General features: G+C 41.8%; 1 protein-coding gene across 1 annotated transcript in view; it reads right to left on the bottom strand.

Annotated features, from left to right (window-relative positions):
- Window positions 1–6,845: 6,845 nt before the first annotated feature.
- The window catches only part of LOC125540669 (protein CYTOSOLIC ABA RECEPTOR KINASE 2-like), a 62,527-nt gene continuing 51,227 nt past the window's right edge, over window positions 6,846–18,145 (bottom strand). The window contains exons 4-5 of the mRNA XM_087542737.1: window positions 7,874–8,756; window positions 6,846–7,772 (exon numbers count right to left, since the gene is read on the bottom strand). Of these exons, the coding sequence (XP_087398863.1) occupies window positions 7,743–7,772; window positions 7,874–8,756 (913 nt within the window). The 3' untranslated portion in view covers window positions 6,846–7,742. The remainder of the gene's footprint in view (window positions 7,773–7,873; window positions 8,757–18,145) is intronic.

The raw sequence follows: 18,145 nt of genomic DNA, 5'->3' as shown, positions 1-18,145 counted from the left end.
ATATATAGGCACCTCATTGGTCCCGGTTGGTGGCATGAACCGGGACTAAAGGGGAGCCTTTGGTCCCGGTTCAAGCCACCAACCGGGACCAATGGTGGTGGGCCAGGAGCGAGGCCCATTGGTCCCGGTTCGTCCCACCAACCGGGACCAAAAGGTCCAGATGAACCGAGACCAATGGCCCACGTGGCCCGGCCGGCCCCCTGGGCTCACGAACCGGGTCCAATGCCCCCATTGGTCCCAGTTTCTGGACTGAACCGGGACTAATGGGCTGACCCGGCCTGGACCAAAGCCCTGTTTTCTACTAGTGTAAGCACCAGATAAAAGATTTTCTAGTTTGATTCGGCATCTACCCGCCCACGGAACTCCATCCGTGCAAGTTTGTACTTGTGTTGCCATTTGTATAGAAACATTTAGCTAGTAAGAAACAACATCAACTGCTATTGGTACATTCAGATTATTAAGTAATTAGCAAGGTCAGTTCCTATTACGGAGTTCCGGTAAGAAGACTGAAGGAAAATATAGGAGGCCCACAATGAGGAAATTATGTGTGTTAGGTTAGGTCACCCACTTAGCAGAGTCTAGAGAGCAATGCCATATTGTCATCATTTTGTTCTTGTGATTACTTTTGGGAAAACCAGTCATGATATTATCTTTGGATCAACAACTTCTTATACCGTGCTAGCCTTCTTGTTAAGCAATCTATTATCTCCCCTTTCCTCTAGCATCATTCAACTCAGTGCCCCCCACCCTACTGAGTCGTCCTTGTCATGTTGGCCTTATTCATAATAGATGAAAAGTTGCATCATTGGCACACAGCCAAATTGGAGCCAAGAAGGGAAGCAACTATGAATAGGGCAAAAGATGCAAGCAAGGACTTACGCGAGCTATTTGAAGGATGTTTTTTTTTCCTAAATTGCCTCCAAGTAGTTATGCTCCTCACATTTGCATTTGCCACGTATTTACTAATGATAGACAATGATGATCATTGCCCATGTCTTTCTTTAGCACCGGCCACCTCCAAGCTAGACGATTGATTCCTCCCCAGAAAGAAAATGCACGTTGGAAACACATTTTGATCGGTGATAGAACACATCAAGACACGCTTGATGATGTGCAGTAATCAAGAAAGGAGTAGATGCATGGGCAACCAACCAAACGGCACATGGGGCAACATCGTGGTGTCGTGCTTCAGCACACGCTTAATCCACCCGATGGACCGGATAGGGCACCGAGGAGGCGATGACAACATCGGCGGCGTGCATGAGATGCACGCTAAATTCTTGTTTTCCTTTTTCTTCTAATTGTGTAGGTGAAAGAGATGTGGAAAGACTTTTGTTTTTGATCTGATATATGGGAAAACCTTTTAACCAATGCTATTTGTGTGTAAATTTCCTGGGCAGCGCTAGGCGTTCACTGGCGGATAATTTGAAAATATACACCGCCTCAACAGCCGTTAGATCTTGCCCATCCAGCGGTCTAGCCTGTCCTTATTATTGCAACAAAGTCAGTGTTGCATAACCTGTTGCAACAGAGCTCATGTGCAGAAATATTCAGCAAAGGTTGTGTTGCGGGATTTTTTTCGTCTTCACTATTTCGCAACATAGATAATGTTGTGGAACCTTTTTTGCAGTCCTTGTGTGGTCTCTGGTGGTGGTAGTTCCTCCTACTTCGCTGATCTGTTCGGCGTTTTCCTTTTCTTTTTTGTTTTGGCTGTGTGCATCCTTGATGTCTCGACTAGCTCTTGACATTATGTTATTGCAGAGGCCGGGTGTAATTGATATCCGCTTGATATTAATATATCTAAATTCTAAAAAGTGCTTACGCACTAATTAGAGAAAACGAGCGGCCGGTCATACACACGCATGCATGTAGTTTTATAGTCTAAATTTCGTCTTTATTCGTGACGTGACATGTACTACTAGGATCGTCACATGGGCAAGACACCGCATTATTACATGAATGCGCATGTCCATTTATTCGGGTTTTCAAATTTTTAAAAAGTCATATCTTTTAAACCGTGCTTTGGAATTTAGATCCGTTTTCACTATTGAAATCCTCTCGACGAGATCTCTGAAACTAGATCCCGCATGGGTATGTTTTGACGAAATTTTTTTGATGCCAACTTTGACGCTATATTGTGCAACTCTATTACCACATGGTGCAACTTTAGTACCAGATTGTGCAACTTTTTTGAAAACCAAGTTTGCAGCTGCACGATCCAATTCTTTTGATATTGCAACAAAGAAACCATGACAACCAACTTTTTATGACGTGCAACTAGTCTGTTGTTTACGCCAACCGCCTATTAGTCGATGTGCAACTCCTTCCCCTACCTACTTGTGGATACGTATTAGTTTTAGTTGGCGGGGGCAATAGACGGAGTTGCACATAGTCTGCTAGGCAGTTGGCCGGGGCAACACACGAAGTTGCACCATCCACGAGTGATACAAGAGAAAGTTGCACACATTGTTAGATAGTTGGCCATCGTAGTATATGAAGTTGCACATCTACTGCTAGGCAGTTGGCCGATGCAGTAAATAATGAAAGCACATCCACGAGTAGGAGAAAAGTTGCACGTCAACTACTAGACAGTTGGCCTTGACAAGAGACGAAGTTGCACATCTCACTCCAAGTGGGTACTTTTGGGGGTGGAGGCGCCATTAGTAAAAACTGCACGTCCACATGGTAGGTGCGAAGTTGCACATCCACTACGGTTAGTTGCACATTGGCTGCTAGATGGTTGCACAAAATATGTACTAAAATTACACAAAAAATATTTCATCGAAACATACCCATGCGGGATCTAGTTTCGAAGAGCACGTCGTAAGGATTTCAAAGGTGAAAACGGATCTTAATTCGGATTCGTGGTTTAAAAGTTATGGCTTTTCAAAAATTCATAAATCATGAATTAAATGCTAGAAAGTCATCCACCCACACCATGCAGGAAAAAGACAACAACCGAATGCATGCATGTGGATCATTTAATGCCCTGTTAATGGGTTGTTTTTGTTTAGTCATTTGAGACAATAAAATCTTTTCTAATCAGATGGAGGAAACAAATACTTGCCAGAAAAGATCAAAATTTCTTTATTTTTGCCGGCTGCTCCGGAACGTCAGGGAGCAGCCGGCCGCTGTGTAGACGCGTCCATTAATATATTCCCATTATCGAAAAAGGTAATGTTGTGGAAGGACTTTTACAACATAGATGATGTGAGCACCCTTCATGACCGTATGAACTATGATATCATTCATTAATAATGTAACAAAGTTCAATCAGTTTCTGGTATACCAGACTGCACTGGTAGCCCGCCGATGAGACGCCGCTGGCATGTGGCGACTCCGGTGAGTGGTCAACTCAACCTGGCTCGTCCCAGCAGATTATCTCGTGCGCAATCTCAAGGCTGGCAACTATGTCTGATATGGCTGGCCGGTCCTCCCCATGCATTTTCCTGCAGCACCATGCAATCCATGCAACACGCTTTCAGTGCCTGCAACTGCCATGGGGTTGGCTCCGGTATAGGTCGCCATGTCAAAGTGCTTCGTCCTCAAAGGCTCACAAGCCTATCGTTCCTGCCCCTGCGGCTCTAGCACCGACAAGATCTGATCACAACCTTTAATGTGGGTCGTCCACCATAGGCACACATTGTAACTTAACATCATGATGTCCTATGGTCGTTTACTCATTTCTTCTCACACCAGCACAGTTTTGAATCTTTTTTAGTTCGATAAAAGGAGCATCAGTCCCCTAATTCATTTCATTTGAAATTGATAAGACAAGCAGATCCAAAAACAGTTCAAACTATGCCAAACAACCTGCCGATACGACCTTCTTATTACAGTATCTGAGTTTCAGGCTTTCAGCATAGAAAACTGCAGCTCTACAAAGAAACAGAAAACAGGACAAACTGCCCAGCCAACATCGATCCATACACAGTACATTCTATATCAGGCTTGCTTGTTCTAAACTACGGCCACACTACCTTACAGCGACATAGCTATACCACAACACACACTAAATTTATACTAGATCCAAATCAAATTTTAATCTAAAATCCCGACTTCCCATGAATATAACGAAATACCAACGATCTAGGATGGGGCCTACCACATGAATCACTTTGAAAGAGAAACTACACAAACAAAGTGGGCCTGCTGTGCTATGGCCATGAAATGCGCAAATCCAGGATAAAAAAAAGGGAAAGGAATTACCAAAAAGAGACAGAGGCTAGAAACAGAGTAACTACCACAAGAAACCGGCTAAAACAAACAAATTACAATGGTGATTATCAACCCAATGTGTTTCTTTAACAAACCGGGGGAAGAAACAAGGCAGGATCTGATCCTTCCGGGACATAGAATTAAAGGCAAAAATGCAGACTGTCTAAAAGAGTGGCTTGACACCCCATCTGTTATGCTTGTGTCTCTTTTTTGTGATCTCTTACTCTGATTTATATGTTACCTAGGGCTGGTACTGGATAAACCATTCTTGTATTTTGCTTCATTTGTATATACGTACTCTATTTAATTAATATATGAAAATACCGTTGAACCGACAAGACAACCTGACCCCAAAACAGTTCAAGGGGAACTCTGCCTCCAGGTTTTCAGCCGCAGCTAACTCTGCATTATGGTTTCAGCACACAAAACTGCAACTCAGCGAAAAACCAAGGCAAAAGCAGGCCAAACTGCCAGCATCAATCCATACGCACTACATCCTACAGCAGACTTCTCTAAACTAGAGCGACATATATAGTTGGACATCATCATTTCTCTTTCCTGAAGAAACTGCTTGCATGGAGAGGAAGAAAGACCTTCCGCCGTTCTCCAACCTCTGCATGAGTGGCCCCAGCCACGACATCGATGCAACATTTCACTCACATCTATTTCCAAATAAATTAAACATAGGTTTGGCTCTTTCGGATTGGGTCAGCATCACAGTGTACAATTGGGTCCAGGCTCTGAAATTCCGGGAAAAAAAAATCCGACCACCGAACTAGAGAGCTAATCAAATACTCAATCAACAAATCCAGGTCCTCTGTTCCTAAATATAAGTCCGTATGTAATCCGTGTTGAAATCTCTAAAATGACTTATACTTAGGAACGGAGGGAGTAGTTCAAAATCAAAAGTACCAACTTTATACCAGATATAGTCTTATTTTTATCTAAAATCCTACCTTTCCAAAATAAAAGAGAGATAACAAAACTACCACTTTCAGGAATGAATGGCTTTGAAAGAGAAGCTACACGAATAAAGTAGGCTACTGTACCCATGAACAGCCCCAGGGTAAAAAAAAACAAGATATATTACAAAAAGAAAGTGATGAAAAAACAGAGTCAGTGCTTACCATCAACCCCATGTTCCTTTCCTAAGAAGCCACTGGGAAAATCAAAGGAGGGTTGGTTGTGAAGAAGCAAACTATAGTGGGATCGATCCGGTCATAAACCACCCGAGCTAACAAGCGCCCGTAGATTTACCAAAAGTGGGCATTACCTATGTGCAGTAATGGGATGCTCATCGGGTGATTGAAGCAGATGACGGTCACCTGTGACCCGTTGTGGAGCCTGCTCCAGTGCAATGCACAGTTCCAAAGGACGCCTTCAAAGATCGGTGTCAACGCCTCTCCTCCAACACCTCAGCTGGTGCATAAAGGATTTTTTTTGAAACTATGATGATTTTTATAGCAAATTCGGAAACTATACAACCTAATGGAGAAAAATCAAAAGTATCACCCCGTCGGCCTTCTGTTGGCCGAAAAGGGACTTTTCGGCCAACCGTTGGCCAAAGAGTCCCTCTTCGGCCAACACCTGCTCTACTATTTAAAAAAATTCATATCAAATAGGATTTTTAGTATTTTAATTTGATTCTTTTTGCATTAGATTAGAAATTTTATGAAGTTTCTGTAGATATCATGTTTGACTAGATTTGAAAGTTTGAATTTAATTTTTTCATGAATTTGCTCAAATAACTAGATTGCCTATAATTTGAGTTAGGAGTATTTTTTAAGATGATTCTTTTTGCTACTGGTTCTTTGTGAATTTGTTTATCAGTAGTAACTAATTGGCGAATTTTATAATTATTTAAAATTAGGTTTTTATGAAAACAGTTCTGTTTTAGTGTTTGTTAGGTTTTATGCTATTTCTTTTAATTTTAATTGCTTCAAATTTTTTCTTTAGTTTTTTGACTTATTCTTTTTGTTTCTGTTTAGTTATCAGTAGCTATTTTATTTGTAGTATTTTTTTGTATTTTATTTCTTTTATCCTACTAGAAAACTTGTTTTGAGCTTCATAGGAGTTTATATTTAAAAGTGTCTTGTAAATCCTGTACAACCATTGCCGTTTTATACATGACAAAAAATACTTTCCCGCAATATTTTTCCCTCCATTTTCTTTGCCGCCATTCTCTCCCGCCACACTAAGGAGTGCTGCATCGACGGAGGATGATGATGATGCCTTCATGTGGAGTGTGAAACACTGTGTGAGAGAAGTCATAAGTGCGAAACACTCTCCGATGATGATGACGAAGCTGCAAACACTTATGACTTCTCTCTGACAGTGTTTCACACTCCACCAGCAGCACCGACGCAGGAGACACAGACCGTGTCAGACGATGTTATCTACGATCGTGGACACCATGAGGCTCGTTTTATAAGTTGAGAAGTGAAGATGGCGAGAAAGAAGATGGCGGGAAAGAAGATGGCGGGAGAGAATGGCGGGAAAGAAAATGGAGGGAGATAATGGCGAGAAATAAAATGGCGGGAGAAAATGGAGGGAGGGAATGACGTAAAAACCTAATTTTAAATAATCCTAAAATTCACCAATTAATTACTACTGATAAACAAAGTCACAAAGAACCAGTAGCAAAAAGAATCATCTAAAAAGAGTACTCCTAGCTCAAATTATAGGCAATCTAGTGATTTGAGAAAATTCATGAAAATTCAAATTCAAACTTCCAAATCTAGTCAAACTTGATATCTACAGAAACTTCGTAAAATTTCTAATCTAATGCAAAAAGAATCAAATTAAAATACTAAAAATCCTATTTGATATGAATTTTCTAAAAAGTAGAGCAGGTGTTGGCCGAAGAGGAACTCTTTGGCCAACTGTTGGTCGAAAAGTACTTTTTGGCCAACCGTTGGCCGAAAAGTCCTTTTTGGCCAACTGTTGGCTGAAAAGTCACTCTTCGGCCAACAGGAGGCCGAAAAGTCCCTTTTCGGCCAACAGGAGGCCGAAAAGTCCCTTTTCGGCTAACAAGAGGCCGACGGGGTGATACTTTTGATTTTTCTCCATTAGGGTGTATAGTTTCCGAATTTGCTATAAAAATCATCATAGTTTCAAAAAAAAATTCGTGTATAAACATGATTGAATTCATTAACATGAATAGAATTCAATCAGTTTTGTAGTGTACTGGATCGGACTGGGACCCTGCTGATGACACGCGGTGACTAACTCGTCAACTGAAGCTGGCTCGTCTCTGATGATTATCAATTTGTATGCCATCTCGAGGTTGGCAACCATGTCTGATGTGGCTGGTTGGTCCTTCATGTGCAACTTTAACAAAAAATATCGACATTCAAAAATAAAACGAGAATATATAGTGTGGGTGGTGAGGAAGCAAACTGAAACTACACTGGGGGGTCCATCCCAAGCTCTTCCTAAACTGCCAGCAACAACAAGCGTTATAATGCACCTTCATCAGTGTATTAAGAGAACCACCTTCCAGAGGACGCCTTCAACAATTGTTGTCAACGCCCCTCCTCCAACACCTCAGATTCCTAATTAAGAGACCACAAAGTGAGTAGTGAGCCCCCTTCATCACCGTATGAACATGGTTGAATTTATGTGAACAGAGTTCAATTATTAGTTTGTAGCGTACCAGCTCGGAATGGTAGCCTGCCGATGACGAGCTCCTGGAGTGTGGTGACTCCAGTGGGAGGTCAACTTGTTCGACGAAGGGCCACAAACATGGCTCGTCAACTGAACCGTGCTCGTCTCTGCAGAGTAACTCATACGCCATCTCGAGGTTGGCAACAATGTCTGATATGACCGGCCGGTCCTTCGCATCCAACTTCCCGCAGCACCATGCAATCTGCGCCACACGTTTCATCGCCTGCAGCTGCCAAGGCGTTGGCTCCGGTACAGGTCGCCTGTCCAACAACTCCTCAATATTACCGACTTCAATGATGGGGAGTGCGAAGTCTGTCAAAGGTCCACCTGTCCCATCATCCTTCAATTGAGAATATGCACTTTTCCCTGTCAGAACCTCGAGCATCACCACGCCCAGGCTGTACACGTCACTCGCCGGCTTCAGAAGACCATAAAAGTGGTACTCAGGGGCGAGGTACCCAAATGTGCCTATAACTGCGACCTCCATCCCCTCCTCCTGAGTTGCCATGTCCCATACAACCGAGGAGCCAAAGTCTGACAAACGAGGCACCCAACTGGCGTCAAAAAGGATGTTAGCTGACTTGATGTCCCGGTGGATGATCGGCGGGTTGGCATGACAGTGTAAGTGCTCGATGGCGTGTGACACGCCAAGGAGCACATTGATGCGCATCTTCCAGGACACCGTCACTGGCGACAGCATGGAGGAGCCGTCATCAGGACGCAGGAGGTCCTGGAGCGTGCCATTCTCCATGTACTCGTAGACGATCAGCCTCTCCGGCTTTTCAGGATCTTCCGGCTCCTTTCTCCATCTGGTCAGTAGGCTCTTTTTTATCTTTTGTCGGGTGGTTAGCGGGTGCTTGTCCTTGCTCACCCTCAGATCCCCGCCACCGCAGCGCCCCCAAAATCCGGCCCCGTCGTTCGCGCCCCCAAATCCGCGGGACAGCCGCGCCCCCCGAAATCCACCGGACCGCCGTGACCCCAAATTCGCCGAGACACCCGCGGCCCCAAAATCCGCCGGGCCGCAGCCGGGCGAATCCAGCCGTGGCCGCCGCGACGTAGGAGATTCGAGAGGAGAGAGAGCGGGGAAGGCCGGGGAGAATAGAGGGGATCGGAGGCTGACCTCTGCCGCCGCCGACGCTCTCGTTCGCCAGCCGCCGCCACACGTCGCCCGCGAGAGTGAGGTCAGTTGGTCTCTGTGGGTAAAGCAAGCCGCTTTGTGGTCGCGATTCGCGGGGCGGCGGCGGCTTCCCGGAAATTCCCCTGGAGGGAGGGCGCGACGGCGGCATCCCGGAAACTCCCCGGGAGGCTCCCACGCGGATACCGGTGACCCAGCGACCACGGTCACGCGGCTGCCGGGGCGCACCACCATCACTCATCCCAAGGCTTCTTCTTTTTTGCCTTATCCCAAAATTCTACTGTGCCCCCTATGTAGGAGTAATTGCCATCCAAAATGATAAGCTTTTTTTATTTATTTAAAATGATAGGTATCATATGTGTGGCATTAAACACTCCAGCACATTTTTACAACTAAAATTATTGTCCAAAAAACATCAAAGTATACACAAACTTACCATTCGAATAGAAGTTGCATGCTTGACAACTAAAGTTGCCATCCTCACGTCACTAAATTTGCCATTAAAAACTTTCATAGTTGCCATGTGTTTATACCACACGTGTGGCACTTGTCAGTCTGTTTTTATTTAACAAATTTTTTCCTTTAATGTGTACTCCTGTATGGTTTCGTTTCTGATGAAATGGAACCGGGGCAAATGTCATCTCCTCTAAAGAAGAAAGAGAGGCTATCATCTTCGACATTTTCTTCCTATATTACTTCTTTCGTTCTGAATTATTATTTTTAGATTTGTCTAGATGTATCTAGGCACGTAATTAGCGATGGAAGGAGTATTATTTAAAATGATTGTAAGGTTTCATATTTTACTTTTCTTTTCCCACCACCTTTTGGTCCAACATTCCCCATAAAATAATTAATCATCTTAATTTACTATCTTCTCGACAAATTTTATTTTAATTTATTTACCAAGTTTCTCATCAAAATATAAGGTAAATTACACATAGGATTTGATAAATATTTATTTACACAATCACATTAATATAAATTGGTAAATCACAAACTAGCGTGCTGGAATATTTATATTCCATTATAACGCACGGACACTGTCTTAGTCATTACAAAAAATCATATGTTTTAGGATAGACTATAAGCATGAAAATATAAGTTGCGTCAATAGAGACCGGGAGGCACAACGACCCGGATCAGCCGCCATTTTTGCTACTAGTCTTGCAAGATCAAACGAAGGCCAGCACAGCTGGAAACCATTCGAGAGCCACAAAATACGGGCATAAAGTCTAGAGTCTAGTACCAACATTTACTACTACCATCAGCAACAAGTAACATCAGCCTAAAAGCAGACATGCATGAAAAGAGACCCCCAGCCTTCTTTAGGATGAAACTAGCACCTAGTTGAAGCATCCCTGGCCTTCATCCTTGCGATGGTCTATATATTTCACTTGCTACTAGTTCGACCAGTCTTGCTCCCAGCGTCAGCAATTTTTGTTGGGCTCCTTTATGTGCAAAACGAACCAGTCGAAAATCCAAGCACACACCATTTTCATCAGAATCACAGGATCAAAATCAAATCTCCTATTAAAACACATATCATTTCTACACTTCCACAAAGATCAAAACATAGCAGAAATCCACACCAGGACCAATTTCCTACCATGTGTTTGGGAATGTTTTGATCCAACTAGAGAAGCACTCATCTAAATTCACACGGGTAGAGTTCAAATCAAACGCACATTTCAAAATATTCAAAACCAATCAAGCAGTAGAGCACCGAAAAAAATGATCTATAGATTGGTCACACCAACAAAATGCACATCCTCTGTCCCATTACCACCTTTTTCAGCAAGGTGTCTTTGGTTAGTATGCTTTTTGTGTTAACCAACCAAAGAAAAACTTCAATCTTACCAAGAATCTTGATTTTTCGCGGGAACTTCTATGGCAAACCAACACCAGATTTAACAAGAAAGGAATATAAAGATTTGACAAAATATTTTCTGTCAGTAGTCAACATCCATTTAATTTGGTCTTTGCCTCCATACATCTAGATTTCTTCACACCTATCCTTTAGACTTTCCCATAACTCTAGATTTTCCCCAGATATAGCCCTTCTAAAGGAGAAATTACCACGATAATCCACTTCGGAATAGAGGCGTCTATCACTATGAACCGTCCTATGTTCTTTAATGGTATTAAGCTATGAACTACCCTATCTTTAAAAGAGTTCATGAGTTGCGTATGACCATGAGACTCAAATTACATGATATATACATGGTCTTCCACTGTTTATATTTTGTCCATGCTAGCTGTATGTCCATGGAAATGTTTTGTACATTAGTATTTAACATAAATCTTTTTGTGATAAAAAATTACAGCTTATTCCTTTGAATGATCTTATTTGGATTGGGGAAACGTTAAGCATAAACAATAATATGAGATGTGTCAAACCTCAAGTATACAGAAAGAGATTTGTGAATTTAATACTGATTTGTCTGTAGCTCCTACCAAAGTATCATTCCTCCAAAATCCTTGCGAAGAGATAGTTCTTTATCTTGAACTTGCTAGCAAGATACTGAAGGTACCACCATGACAATTTATTTTATTCAAGCATTAGTTTGTACAACATAGCTCTATATTAGCTACAGTTTAGCAAGCGCTCGGTCGAGCTTGATGTTGAGGTGAGGTGTGTGGGCTTTTGACTCTTTGAAGAAAAAAAACACATAGAGCAGAAGAGCAATGAGTTGTGTAGGGAAAAAAATCCTCACCAAATTATTCCCTGGGCAATATCTATTTTACTCTGTCTTCTTCCACTGTTCCGGCTAATGCCACGACGTTATTATTAAAATGCCAATCATCATGTGTGTGTGTGCTGGAATGGAGTGTCTTATACTTAAAGAAGATACAATGTTGGACTTGGAAAATAATGTCTTGAAGAAATGTTCATGGAGTATAGGTGAGTAGAAAATTACTAAACGTGGTAAGAAATGCAATCTTGAATATTTTTTGTTTTATTTTGAAGTTGCGCCATCCATTAAACTAGCTAAGAGGTATATCTTAGTACTATTGAGCTGCTGACACGAAATTGTTTTCACATTAGCAGTGGCGTGCGGGACAACACAATGACATCTTGATTCTGAAGCTCGACATTGTTGTTTACATGACAACATAGATGTTGCTCAGTTACCAATTTGTGACTTGTCAATTTCACATGTTGTAGTTGGTGACAGGGGATACAAAACATGTGGATAATGTTACATCTTGTAGATGGTGACAGGAAATTATGATGAACTGGCCAGTTGTCTTCCCGCACATATTCTTTCACCCAGAGTTTTTATTACAGGTACATGCACTACAAGAAATATGTCAACTAGTGACCTTCTGTCAGTGACCGTGGAAGAATTGGTCATAGATCTACGACCATTTGAGACCAATTGGTCAAAAGCTGCTCGGGGGGCTCCAAACCCTCAACTATATCGACCCTTTTGGCCATAAAGGTCATAATTTCCTTACACGAAATGGTCATAAAGCAGACAACACTGATCCGCTGCCTTATTTCTAGCTGATCACGACCAATATAGATGGTCATAACCTTGTAAGTTGTGGTGGATTGCTATGACTAGGCGCCACCTCATTAGTTTTGCCTATGTGTCATGTCCATGTGTCAATTTTTGCCCTAGGTTGTGAAGCAACCTATATTTCTGTCATTCCCAAAATTCTCAAAACAATTGGGCATTCTTTACTATCCAAATCATTGCCTCATGACAATATTCAACTCCATTTTCCTGGTAAATCTTCCTCGGCAAATTTCCAAAGTTTTTGTTCAACTCGAACTGTTGTGAAGGAAGTACTAATTAGGCATATCCTAATGAGCTGAATTTGTGCCACATCTTCTATATTCCCAAATCATAGCTCTCCACAAAATTTTAGCCCCATCTAACAATACATGTGAGTGTGGCTTCAACATTCATATTTCTGTCTAGTGTGGTACGCTGCAAATTTTCCAAGAGTGTCCTTAGTAGATGATCATCCTCGGCCAAAACTCAGGCCCATTGGCCATGTGCATTTCTCGTACCACTAATCAAACACTTGGGTGCTAATTCATGTTTGAGCATTGTTCGATCTCCTCGTGAGATTCTTCTATTGTTATTTTCTTCCAAGCACCTATGTGGGGAGTGCCAAACCTACTAGACATGCCTAGGCTTCCCAGAACGCATGGCAATGCCACGGACACACGGTGACCACGCGGCGGGCATGCGAGTCTACGCGCTTTCGAGTTAGGGCCCTGGGCCACCATCCAAACCTCAACGTATCGCCAGCAAACCATGTATTTATGCTTAAATATATACTTATATACCTAGAAATGATTTTTGGAAAAAAAATAAAGAGCAAACTATAAGGCAGCTGCAGTTTAAGTTTGACCCGCTTCCTACTGAATCGGCGGAAATTTGTCTTTTTCACCAAAGGTGGATCAAGGCTTTTTACACCAAACCATTGTGTCAATTGTGCATTAAACATGGCCTAGTATTTTATAAAATTGATTTGGTCCATTTTTAAACAATTATCTGGTAGTTCCTTCACAAAAAAACCTCATTTCGGGCACTTGAAAAATGGAAAATGAATTTTCCGTGCAAAGAAAATGAAAACTCCCTTAGGCAACATTGTTTGGAATTTCAGGATGCACCCTTGTGCACAATATGAGATCATTTGAACAAACTATGCCATGAATATGGCCATAAGATTGATCATTTGGCTTGAAAGCCATGAATCTTCATGCATGATAGCTCATTTCTGAGAACACTTTTTCAAATGAATTATCGTACTACAAGTTTATTATTTTTCCTGGAAACTTGGTCACATGTAATGACACAATGCGAAGGTTTTTGAATTTTTCAATATTTTTTTTGAATTTTTTATGCCTGTTTCAAAATGCGGTCAAAACGGCGGGCATGACCATTCCTAGCTAGTGGTTGAATCATGGAAACTTTTTGGTGTTTCTATGATTAAATACATACTTATGTACCTAGAAATGATGTTTGGGAAAAATAAAGAGCAAAATATGAGGCAGTTGCAGTTCAAATGTGACCCGCTTCCAACCGAATTGGTAGAAATTTGTCTCTTTCACCATAGGTGGATCAAGGCTTTTGACACCCAACCATTTGGTCAATTGTGCATTAAATATGGCCTAGTATTTTATAAAATTGATTTGGTCCAATTTTGCAACAAATATATGGTAGGTCCTTCACAAAAAAAACTCATTTCGGGCACTCAAAAAATAGAAAATGAATTTTCCGTGCAAAGAAAATGAAAACTCGCTTAGGCGATGCGTTCCTGGCATTTTTCTCTCTCCGTCTCTATGGTTGGGCAGATGGAGAGGGTGCTCAAGGATGATGCCATCCAGGAGAAGGGCGAGCGCGCCAGGATGGTAACCACCCCCCTCCCATCTGATTTGCTTGTTTTCCTTCTTGGTCTCCCTGGGTCTGTTTGTTCGTACGTTGGTTCGATGGCGCTGCTGCAATTGTGTGCAATTAGTTTATACTGATCTCATTTAGACTAAAAAATCCATAGCTTGTTAGTTCGATAAGTACAAGACCAACAACCTGACTGCCGGCTTCGCTTAGTAGGATATGTAGGTAACCGTGGCACACACACACACACACGCTGATGCTGTATTGCTGTTGCATAATGTGTTTTTGTAACTGTGCGCAATGAGTTTACGGGTCTCCTTTGACTGCGGAAGCTGAATATCACTTCCTCCATTCATAAATAAGTGATGTGCAAAGAGGTTGCCTTCAATTTACTTTCTGCCTGTAGAGTTAATGTGTTAAATCTTGAATGAAGCATTCGGGTAGTTGCATCTCTTGGGTCAAGTGTTTCTCAGATGCTTGTATGTATCCTGGCTCACTAAATCGATATAATACTTACTTAGCTATGAAGGGACTTTCATGAATCATAGCACTAGTGTGTGACTGCCATGCATCTCTGGATTATTAGTTTAGTGTACTGTAGATATGTGATCCTTTTATCTAACTAGCTTGTATGTGCTTGTTCTTGAACTGCAGGTCACGGAGATTCTGCTGGAAACAAGTTCAGGATGTCTCTAGGTCTGCCTATGGCAGCCATTGTGAACTGTGCTGATAACACTGCTGCTGCATCTGGCGGAGCTGCCGATGCCGCCCCAAAGGGCAACCTTCATCAGACACAGCCCCATAACAGGGCCTCAAGGTTCTGTGCCCCATCGAAGCTCTTTCTAAATTACTCAAGTCCCGATTGGAGCTGCCGATGCCTCCCTAAAGAGCAGCTCAATTTGGTAGCCCCCCTTCTCCGATCCATAAGTCCCAGGTTTTGTTGCTGCTAGGACCAGACCACACCTACTATACTACTACCAGTTTCATTTCTACTAGTTGAGGAGCGTGGGAATTTTTGTTGTTGATGAGCACATGTTGCACATAGCAGCCGTAGCTACTCAAGTCCCTAGTTGCACGGCAGTGCTCAATTCTAGCCTCCTTATATAGCTCAATAAGAACTGGATGCCAACTCCTCAAAAGCATTTTGTCAACATAAATAAACATCATTTTTCAGCAACTAGGCACATCATTTTACCACATAGAAATGCATTTCTGTTTCTTAAAAGATTTTATGGGGGCTCATTCAAAGATAAATAAGTAAAAGGTAAAACTTGATATTTCTAGGCTCTCTGCCTAAGCTTCCTACTGTCAACGCTGTAACAACATCTTGCTGCATTAGTGCATTGACTAAACTTTCTTGCTAGCCTGCCATTGTTGCCCTTAAATTAGAATGAACACGCGCATGCCTCTGTTTAGCCTGGTCTTGCTGCCTATCCCCATCTTGTGGAAGATCCGAGCTCTCATTATTTTGCCGAGTGTTTGTTTTGTTCTTCCTTGCCTCATTTGCTCCTCGGTGGTAGACATGTGGTGTTTGTTGTTTGGTGGAACCGCCTCATTTGTTCTGTTTGAAACAACTGACGCACAATTATTTAGCTATGTAGTTCAGGATGGTGTGTTCTTTATTGCAGTATGACTGGTATGATCTCAAGTGCATAATTGCCATATCTTTTTACAATTGGGGAATGTTGTCATGTTGAATAATTTAGCTGCTTGACTGTGCCGTGTGTAGCCCTACTGAGCAAAGATTAGTTCTATTTGACTGTACCGTGAATGACATGTCTTGTTCTACTTCAAGAATTTATTAATTGAAGAGAACCAACTCCAACAAGTGATAAGTACATGTTAATTATTATTAGCTTCAAAATCTGATCGATGCCTTCTTGCAAAAACAATAAGCATGAGAATTTTTTGGTAGTTTCTATGCCACTTTTCTACTCTGATATTTTCTTGTGTGCTATACCAGAATTTGTAATTTCCTGAGCAATGCACAAGGACGATATCTGGAGCGCTCAAGAGGATGAGCTGATTTTTGAAAAAAAGTTTGAAGAGGTATCTGCTGCCCTTTTTTTGGTGCTCATTCTTTTTAAACTCATGATTCTTGAGGTGGTATTAGTGTTGTTGAACTGATAGCCTTGCTATTAGCTGTTGATGTGAACCTGCAATGCAGGATGTACTGCAGGTGCATGTCCTTGTGGTACTATGAGATTTATTGGCTGTTTGGAGATGTACTGATATTGTGCCATGTATTTTATTATCTATATGATTACACATCAGATTTACTATCAAAATATGAACTGTAGCAGTCACTATATTGGGCCACTCTTCGGGTCACTTCTGGATCGTCTTGTTTAGAGTCTGGGTTGGCAAACATGAATAGTTTTACTTATTCTGTCTTCTATGAAAAGCACCTATCGTATGTCTTAGAGACAAACTTGTAAATCATGCTTCCGATAACATCATGCTCTCACACCTTGCTCTTTTCGAGCTTTTCCTGAGATGTGTATGTATGTGTCCTGCATAATAAGTGCTTGTTCGTGTTTGGTTTTCTCTAAACTTTGTTTGTATGATTGAGGGCAAATTTACTTGGTTCTTTTCTCTAAACTGTGCTTGGAACATTCGTTTTTATGATCTAAAATTGCCTTCCTGTGATGATGCAGGTGCCCAGTTTGTGCTCGCTACCGAAATGAGCTCCATGTTGAAGAAGATTGAAGACACTTGTAGAGCTTGTATATTCTCTAGTTATTACATATAGAGCTTGTAAAACCGTGATTGAAAATGTATTATGTGTAGAGTAGCAGCTCCATACAGATTTTGGCTGCTGTTATTTGAAGTACTACTTGTATTTTTTGTCTGGCCAATTTAAATATTGGCTATTTATTTACTATGAAATTGAAATCCAAAGAATATGACCTTGACAATTGGGACCCACTTACTAAAACCTGACAACTGGGACCAATTACCAGAACTTACAGTTGGGGCCCATCTGACTAATTGACCCATCGTAGAAAAAGAAAAGGAAAATGTAATTATAAAAAAATTGGAATTGTTGAGCCAAAAAGGCCATGGCCGAGAAAATAAAAAGGCTGAATTGCTGGGCTAGGCCCATGTAGCTGACAAAACATTCATAGGAAAAATATATATAAATAGGCTGAATTAATGGGCTCGGCCCATATAACACCGAATTGGACCGGGCTTATTCTTATCCACGTCAGCTTGCCATGCTGGATCCTACGTGGCTTGGGGAGGCTGCTAGTGACCAAAATTTTGGTCGAAGAACCAAGACCTTTTACATATCACAGAGAAGGTCGTTAATTTCAGTTTACGACTGCCAGCTTTTGACCTTCTGTTTTTGGTCACAAAAGGTCGCAAATGAAAAACAATGACCTTTCAGTGACCAATAGTGATGGTCGCAAGTTGACATATTTCTTGTAGTGATGATCATGTGACAACATAGCATCACTCAGCGCAACCTGCACCTTACTACACGCCAAACGTGATCACAACCGAAGCACGCCAAAGGTGAGCCATGACCATACCACTGACCAGACTGCGGGGGTGAGGAGAAATTGCATAATATCATGTTTTTTCAACTTAAGAACCTGAGAACAGAAAGACACACTAGTAGAAAACAGACCTTTAGTCCCGGTTCCAGAGGGCCTTTGTCCCAGTTCTGGAACCGGGACTAAAGGGTTGGGGCTCCACGTGGCCGCTGTCTGGAGCTCCACCTTTAGGAATAAAGGAAATTTTCTGAAATTTTTTTTGGAAAAAATTT

The sequence above is a fragment of the Triticum urartu genome, chromosome 2A, assembly GCF_056163025.1.
Source record: "Triticum urartu cultivar PI428250 chromosome 2A, HENAU_Tu73, whole genome shotgun sequence".
Taxonomy (NCBI): domain Eukaryota; kingdom Viridiplantae; phylum Streptophyta; class Magnoliopsida; order Poales; family Poaceae; genus Triticum; species Triticum urartu.
The sequence above is the reverse complement of the archived record's forward strand: the minus strand, read 5'-3'. Positions and strand labels throughout refer to the sequence as shown.